The sequence below is a fragment of the Gossypium hirsutum genome, chromosome A01 (genome assembly GCF_007990345.1).
Source record: "Gossypium hirsutum isolate 1008001.06 chromosome A01, Gossypium_hirsutum_v2.1, whole genome shotgun sequence".
Lineage (NCBI taxonomy): Eukaryota > Viridiplantae > Streptophyta > Magnoliopsida > Malvales > Malvaceae > Gossypium > Gossypium hirsutum.
The window spans coordinates 32,792,907-32,802,183 of record NC_053424.1 but is presented as its reverse complement, the minus strand read 5'-3'; the positions used below and the strand labels follow the sequence as shown (position 1 = coordinate 32,802,183).

Sequence of the window (9,277 nt, the reverse complement as noted above, 5' to 3'; positions counted from 1 at the left end):
TAGAGAATGCGATAAGGTGCGGAAAGATAGAGGCTGGGGAGAGCGCCAAAAGGTCAGCCCCGAAGAAGAGAGAAAATGAGGTCGGCAATGTAAGCATGGGTCATGTAAAACCAATCACAGTTAATCAACCAAAAACGACGATCACGGGCTAGCAAGCTTTGTCAAGACAGGAGCCCAGTACAAAACAAAGCATAGAGAAGCTCCGGTTCACTCTTATTCCAATAACATATCGAGAGCTGTACAAAATTTTATTCGATGTGCATGTTGTATCCCCGTTCTACTTAAAACCGTTGCAACCCCCATACCCCAAGTGGTATGATGCAAGTGCTTAATGTGAATATCATGCGGGCATCGCGGGACACTCGATAGAGAATTGCACCTCCTTCAAAAGGGTAGTCGAAAGGCTCATCAACATGGGTGTTGTGAAGTTTGATGATGCACCTGATGCGGGAAACCCGTTACCCAATCATACTGTTAATGGGGTAAACGCGGTAGTCGAGAATATGGGAATGAGAGTTAAGTTGGATGTAGCAGAAGTGAAAACCTCGATGAGGAAGGTCTTGAAAAAGATGGTAGAGAGAGGTCTAATCATGCAAGACTTTGGGAGCAAATCCCGAGAAGTAGGGAACTATTGTGAGTTCCACGAAGAGGAGGACCATGAGATTGAAACATGCAATGAATTCAGAGCCCTAGTGCAAGGTCTAATGGACAACAAGGAGCTGGAGTTCTTTGAGTTTGCTGAGGAGAAAGATGTGTGCGCCTCGGAGGAAGGGCTAATAAAGAGGGTCTGTAAGGTCAATCACTCAGTGATGATCATTTCACGATCGAAAGTCGATGAAGCTGGAGCAAGAACGACGCCAAGAGTTGTGATTCAGAAACCCGTGGCTTTTCCTTACAAGGACAGCAAAAATGTGCCTTGGAATTATAACTGTAATGTGACGTCATTAGGAGAGGGGAGGCTGGTCAGAACGCCAGATACAAAAGTCGAGCCTGTAAAAGAGGAATCTTTGATGTTTGAACAGGAGGAAGAGAGGACAAAACCACTGGTTAATGAACCGGTAATCGCGGATGAAGCAAAAGAATTTCTGAAGTTCCTGAAACACAGTGAGTATAGTGTTGTGGAACAGTTGTACAAGCAGCCAGCACGCACCTCGGTACTAGCTTTGCTCCAAAATTCAGAGGTACACTGTAATACGTTGATGAAAGTGTTGAATGAAACTTATGTCGCTGATGACATTTCGGTGAACAAGCTAGACCATCTTGTCAGCAATATAAGTGCCGATAACTTCATTTTTTTCAGCGATGATGAGATACCGCCATGTGGCATGGGGTCTACCAAGGTTTTGCACATCACTACTAAGTGCAACGAGTATACACTACTGGGGGTATTGATTGACAATGGGTCGACGCTGAATGTATTGCCGCTACCCACATTGAACAGTTTACCTATAGATAGCTCTCATATGAAGACATGCCAGAATATAGTGAGAGTGTTTGATGGCACCGAGAGGAAAGTAATGGGTAGAATTGAGATCCCCCTTTCGATCGGACCCAACATGTACGAGGTAGACTTTCTCGTGATGGACATCAGGCCCTCTTATAATTGTTTACTAAGGAGGCCTTGGATTCACTTAGCGGGAGTGGTACCATCATCATTGCACCAGAAGCTGAAGTTGGTAACGGAGGGTCAGCTGATAACCATAAATACAGAGGAGGACATTATCGCCTCTGTTACTAGTGACGCGCCGTACATCGAGAATGATGATGAAGCAATTAAGTGTTCCTTTTGGTCATTGGAATTTGTCAACACGACTTTCATTATCGAAGGAGGTAAGATCCCAATGCTGAAAATATCCGAAGCTATGAGGATGAGCTTACGACTGATGGTAGGAAAAGGGGTATTGCCTGGAAGGAGACTTGAAAAATTCCTTCACAGACGGGTCAAAGTGTCGGTTTAGTTGGCAAGCGGGATCATTTTGGTTTAGGGTATAGACCAAACGCTAGACAAAGGAAGGAAGAGTTGGAGAGGAAACAGGATAGACGAAGGGCATGACTGAGTGGGGCAGAAGTCAAGTGAGGGTCGATGACCTTTCTCCACATATCTAATACATTCGTGTCAGGGGGAATTATTCATCTTGAATTAGAGATGATAAGAGAAGGGACAGCTGAAGATTTGATCAGCAGTTTGAGCATCAACCCCCTATCTGAGGAGGGAGTGAATGGAAGGAGATTTATCAGGCATTCACCCTTATGAGCCTGGCAGTGTTCTAAACAATTGGACCGTAGAAGAAATTCCTGTAGTTCATAGAGCTAATACAGAGTAATGCTCAGAACACACTTATTGTTTAAGCTTAGAAACAATAGGAATCTTTTGTGAAATAGGCTCATGTTCAAACACCTTTATTTTCAATAAGAAATGCATTTTTTTGTCTCATTCTGAGCAAATATTCTTTAATATTCTCGTTACATTCATAATCATACCATACAAGTAAGCCACTCTTAGATTCATTCTTTGGATATTTCTTTCATGTTACAATAGGTCTTTAGATATCAACGGTACGAGCGACACTGTTACGGACCCAGAATCTCCTTTCGAGCGAGATATGTGTTTAGAAAGATCTCAAGATTTTGAAGATGACGAAGATTGTGGGTTATCTCCAGATTTGTTAAGGATGGTAGAACGGGAAGAGAAACAAATTCTACCCCATAAAGAGACAACCGAGAATGTAACATTGGAAGAAAGGAAAGAAGTGAAAATTGGGACTTACATAACCAAGGAAACAAGGTGAGACCTCATTAAACTACTACAAGAGTTCAAAGACGTCTTTGCATGGTCGTGTCAAGACATGCCTAGGTTAAGCGCTGATATTGTAGTACATCGAGTCCCTATAAAAGAAGAGTGCAAGCCTGTTCAACAGAAGCTCCGAAGGATGAGACCCGATGTTGTAGTAAAAATAAGAAAAGAGGTCAGGAAACAATTTGATGCTGGGTTCTTACAAGTGGTGAATTACTCGGAATGGGTAGCCAATGTGGTCCCCGTCCTTAAGAAAGATAAAAAAGTGTGGATGTGTGTAGATTACAGAGACCTAAACAAGGCTAGCCCAAAAGAAAACTTCTCGCTGCCCCATATTGACACTCTGGTGGATAAAACGGTGGGTTACTCATTGTTCTTTTTCATGGATGGTTTCTCGGGATACAATCAAATAAAGTGCATCCTGCAGACATTGAAAAAACCACGTTCATAACCTTATGGGGGACATTTTGTTATAAGGTAATGCCATTTGGGTTAAAAAATGCGGGAGCAACATATCAAAGAGCTATTGTAACCTTGTTTCATGACATGATGCACAAGGAGATTGAGGTTTACATTAACGATATGATTGCAAAATCTCGAACAGAAAAAGAGCACATACAAGTTTTGAGAAAATTGTTCTTGCGGCTGAGAAAGTTCCAGCTAAAACTCATTCCAACAAAATGTATTTTTGAAGCTAGATCAGGAAAGCTACTTGATTTTGTTGTCAGTGAAAAAGGAATCAAGGTTGACCCCGACAAAGTTAAGGCTATACAGCAATTACCCCTGCCACGCACTCAGAAGGAAGTTCGAGGTTTTCTGGGAAGACAAAACTACATCGCCCGGTTTATTTCATAACTAACCGAGAAATGCGACCCCATATTTTGTCTTCTCAAGAAACACAACCCAGGTGTGTGGGATAAAGAGTGCTAGAAGACCTTTGACAGGGTTAAACAATATCTGTCCAATCCCCCAGTGTTAACATCACCCAACCCGAGTAGACCATTGATATTGTATTTGACAGTATTTGACCATTCAATGGGATGTGTGCTTGGCCGACACGATGAGACAGGAAAGAAAGAAAAGGCGATATACTACCTCAGTAAGAAATTCACTGAGTGTGAGATGAGATATTCGCCAATTGAGAAGCTATGTTGCGCTTTGGTCTGGATAGCCCGGAGATTGAGGCATTACATGTTGTACCATAAGACTTGGTTAATCTCGAAATTAGATCCCCTTAAGTACATAATGCAGTTAGCCACTCTGAATGGAAGGATGACCCGATGGAAAATTCTACTTTCTGAATTCGACATAGTTTATGTGAACCAGAAAGGCAGTAAAAGGGAGTGCAATAGCAGATTTTCTAGCTAGTAGAGCTTTAGAAGATTATGAGCCTTTGAACTTTGATTTTCCCAACGAAGATCTAATGTATGTGGCAACCACCCAAGAAGACACTCCAGAAGATCATCATTGGAAATTGAATTTTGATGGCACATCAAACATCGTGGGTAATGGAATTGGGGCAGTCATGATATTCCCAAACGGAGATCATTATCCATTCACTTGCAAATTGAATTTTGATTGCACAAATAATATGGCAGAGTACGAAGCATGTATCATGGGTATTCGTGCGGCCGTAGAGCTCAAAATCAAGGTGTTAGAGGTGTACGGGGATTCTGCACCGGTGATCTATCAGCTCAAAGGTGAATGGGAAACAAGAGACCCAAAATTGATCAACTACCAAGAGCAGGTCCTGGATTTAATTAAGGTGTTTAACGATATCACTTTTCATTACCTCCCGCGTGATGAAAATCAGATGGCTGATGAGCTGGCTACGTTATCTTCCATGATCATAGCAAATAAACAAGATGATATGAAGCCGATCCTGATGAGTATTTGTGATGCTCCAGCACATTGCTGCAATATCGACAAAAAGAAAAAGAGGGATAATCATCCTTGGTATTTGGATATTCTACGATATATGAAAAATCGTTTATATCCTAATCAGGCAACTGAAAATGATAAAAGAACGTTGAGGAGAGTGGCCGTTGACTATGACTTAGACGGGGAAATCCTGTATAAAAGAAGGAAAGACCAAGTGCTGCTAAAATGTGTTAACACTGTTGAAGCAAAGAAAATCCTGGAAGAAGTCCATGAAGGTGTCTGCGGGATGCATGCCAACGGGTTCACAATGGCCAGACAAATCATGAGATTCGGGTATTACCGGTCTACAATGGAAGGAGATTGTATCAACTATGCCAAGAAATGCTATAAGTGCCAAATTTATGGTGACAAAATTCATGTGCCTCTTTCACCTCTTCATGTTATGACTTCCCCATGGCCTTTCTCAATGTTGGGCATAGACATCATTGGGCCGATTTCATCGAAGGCTTCTAATGAACATTGTTTCATCTTTGTGGTCATCGATTATTTCACCAAGTGGGTGGAGGCTACTTCATACGCCAACGTCACGAAGTCGGCGGTTAGCAAGTTCTTGAAAAAAGAAATCATATGTCGATATGGCATGCCAGAGAGGATCATATCTGACAATGCATTAAATTTGAACAACAACGTGATAATGGAGGTCTGCAGTCAATTCAAAATTAAGCACCACAACTCATCACCATATCGCTCAAAGATGAATTGGGCAATTGAGGCGGCTAATAAAAATATAAAAAAGATCGTGGGGAAAATGGCTGAGACCTACAAGTATTGGCATGAAAAGCTTCCATTTGCTCTCTATGCCTATCAAACGTCGATCAGAACTTCTACCGGGGTATCACCTTTCTCGTTGGTCTATAGGATAGAGGCAGTTTTGCCTATTGAAGTCGAGATTCCTTCTCTCCGGGTTTTATCTGAATTAAAGCTAGATGAATCAGAATGGGTCCAATCCTGGTATGACCAGCTGAACTTGATTGAAGAAAAGAGGCTGAAGGCTATCCGTCATGGGCAAATGTACCAGAAACGAATGATGCAAGCTTACAACAAGAAAGTTCACCCAAGAGTATTCCAGGAAGGGGACTTGGTATTGAAAAAGATTCTCCCTATGCAAAAGGATTTTCGAGGGAAATGGATGCCAAACTGGGAAGGACCTTATGTAATGAAGAAGGCTTTTTCTGGAGGGGCACTGATATTAGTATAAATGGATGGTAAAAACCTTCCCAACCCGATAAATTTATATTCAGTCAAGAAGTACTTCACCTGAAAAAGGAAAGGCCAAGGCGAAAACCCGAAAAGGGGCACTTTGAAAAAAAATAAAAAAAATGGAGAGGCTAAGGCGAAAACCTGCAAAGGGTGCTTTGAGACCAAATGAGTTTTTGAGTCGAAAACCTAAAAAAGGGCAGCTTAAATTATGATCAAGAATGGGGCAGGTTGTGACCTTATTCTACCAGAATTAACAAGAAGGAGGAACATCACGTCTTGAAGGCATCAACGAAATACTTTGGACCTCCTAAACACACATTTGGCTCCCAGGGGTTTTTGAACAGTCCGAATAGAGAAGCTCATGCTGCAATATCTGGGGCACCAATTTTCCATCTTATACATCTTTTGTACCTTAGTAAAATCTGTTATCTTGATTGATTTTCTACTTTGAGCTTCGTTCTCAATAAAGTTTCATTTTGCTCATTTTGATAATATTTTTCAAAGCATTTCCTATTGAAATATTGATCAATGGACTAATAACACTTTCATAAAAGGAGTTCTGAATATTACTCTAGAAGCTTCTAAGTAGTGCAAGAACCCAAAATAGGTCAATTATTCAGAACCCACCAAGCTAAAGGGTTAGAGTTACTTGAGAAGTTAAAAGGTTTAAGTTAAGACTACTGCTTCAGATATCTGTTAAAGATATCGGTTGAACGAGAAGAAATATGTCAATGACAAACAGCGAGCAATAATAGTTTAAACGTTAGAAAATGCATTCTTCATGACATTCTGCATTCATACCAATGAAATTCATAGTACATCTAGTTAGGAGCATTTGATTCATTTTGATTATAGCATCCTAATTATTTGACATATATATCACATCTAGCTAGGAGCATTTGATTCATTTCGATCATAGCATCCTAATTATTTGGCATAAGCATAGATACATGAAATCGATTTTACAGATCATGTTCCTCAGAGGACAGTGCAGTGGTATCGGTGAAGTCACGTGCCTTAACCCCTTAAACAGTAGGGTAACAGACTAAAAATTACAGATCTTATCTCCATGTATCGACTATAGAGTAGATAAAAAATGGCGAGTCTTATCTCCATGTATCGGCTATGGAGTAGATTTTAGCCACCAGCCTTATCTCTCTGAGGTAGTAAGAGAGCAGGTTAAAGATACGAGCCTTAACCCCCTAAGCAGTATGGTAACAGGCTGAAAATTACAGATCTTATCTCCATGTATCGGCTATGGAGTAGATCGAAAATGGCGAGTCTTATCTCCATGTATCGGCTATGGAGTAGATTTAAGCCACCGGCCTTATCTCTCTGAGATAACAAGAGAGCAGATTGAAGATACGAGCCTTAACCCCCTAAGCAGTAGGGTAACAAGCTAAAAATTACAGATCTTATCTCCATGTATCGGCTATGGATCAGATCAAAGATGGCGAGTCTTATCCCCATGTATCGACTATGGAGCAGATTTTAGCCACCGACCTTATCTCTCTAAGGTAGCAAGAGAGCAGGTTGAAGATACGAGTCTTAACCCCCTAAGCAGTAGGGTAACAGGCTGAAAATTACAAATCTTATCTTCATGTATCGATTATGGAGCAGATCAAAGATGGCGAGCTTATCTCCATGTATCGGCTATGGAGAAGATTTTAGCCACTGACCTTATCTCTCTGAGGTAGTAAGAGAGCAGGTTGAAGATACGAGCCTTAACTCCCTAAGCAGTAGGGTAACAGGCTAGAAAATACAGATCTCCTCTAAACAGTAGTGGAGCAGAACAAAGACAGTAAGCCTTAACCTCTTAAGTAATAGGGTAATAGGTTGGAAAATACAGATCTCTCCTAAATAGTAGTGGAGCAGATCGAAGACAGTAAGCCTTAACCCCTTAAGCAGTAGGGTAACATGCTGGAAAATACAAATCTCCCCTAAACAGTAGTGGAACAGATCGAAGACAGCAAGCCTTAACCCCCTAAGCAGCAGGGTATTAGGCTTCTCGAAGTCACAATGGAGCGGACTGAGGACATAGAGTAGATTGAAAACACAATCTCTATACCCCTGAAGATGCAGTAGGTTGGAATGGGGCTACTTGAAGAAGATGAGCATAAAGAGGTCGAGATGTGGCAAGACCAGGAAAAATTGGTCTTTTTGTGGTCTTTGCTTCATTCTCGTTACACGACAACGAGCAAAGAGGGGCAACTATTATGGCCCAAAATTGCCCGGCCAAACTATTAAAAAGAACTAAACACACAAGCAGAAATAAATACACTCAAACCCACTTACAATAGGCCCAAACCCGAAACCCAATCCAAATACCTAAACCTAGCCCAAAGTTCTAGCCCAAAACCTTAACATTTTTGAAAAAACCCTAATCTAACTAAAGGTCTCAGCCGCCGCACGCCTCCTTCACGCACCAAATGCCACCTCCCAGCAACGTACGCCGCTCCACCACACCACGTCAGAAACGTGCACACCCATGAACCTGCAAAGAAGTAAAATAGGTTGTAAAATCAGCTATAAAAGCCTTTGAAAATGTATTGTAAAGGGGCTTTTTTTTTTACAATTTGAATACAAAAGTATCACAAAACCAAGCACAAACAGAGATCAAAAGCAACAATACTCGTTAAAGGTGATTTTAAGTTTTTTTTTCGGTTTTTTTCTACTATTTCTTGGATTTATTTATTGTGTGCGAGAAATAACACAAGAGAGAGAGGAGACTTACCAGGGTCGGGCTTGCATCGGCGGCGGCTTGGGCATGCCGGATCTCCGATGAAGGTGGCGCTGGTCGAAAAGGGAAAGAGATTTGAAAGCCCTCTCTCTGTTTTTTTAGAAAAAATAAAGAGAATGATGTTTTAAAAATTTAGGGTTTTCTAAAAGGTTTTAATATTTAAAAAAAAAGAAACAGAATAGAAGTTTCAATTAATTTTTTTAAAAAGCAGAACCATTGTGGGGGGAGTAGCCTGCGCGTTGACCCAGTTCAAGGCTGGATCTACGCATTTTCCCTTTAAATGGGAAATTTACGTATCCAGTCCTTCCTAGTTTGCGCCATCTTCAATTCGACTTGTTATGCTTTTTCAATTTCTCCCTAAAGTCTGCGCGATGTTTCAATTCAGTCTGCGCTTGTGCACTGTGTTTTGTGAGTTGGAACATTTGCATTTTCAATCCCTGTGTATTTGCATGCATTGCGATTTAGCCCTTAGTTTTGTTGTAATGTTTTATTTTATCCATTTTAGTTCAATTTTATATCAATTAAGTTTGTTTTTCCATTTCAATGGTTAATCTTTTATTTTTTTATGTTTTTATTTTTAAAATTTACTTAATATTCGTTTC

At 40.8% G+C, this 9,277-nt stretch overlaps 1 protein-coding gene across 1 annotated transcript; it reads left to right on the top strand.

Annotated features, from left to right (window-relative positions):
- The first annotated feature begins 413 nt into the window (after positions 1–413).
- Positions 414–1,958, top strand: LOC107917349 (uncharacterized). Its single transcript, XM_016846706.1, has one exon. It carries the CDS (start codon positions 414–416, stop codon positions 1,956–1,958), a length of 1,545 nt encoding a protein of 514 aa, XP_016702195.1.
- Positions 1,959–9,277: the final 7,319 nt, after the last annotated feature.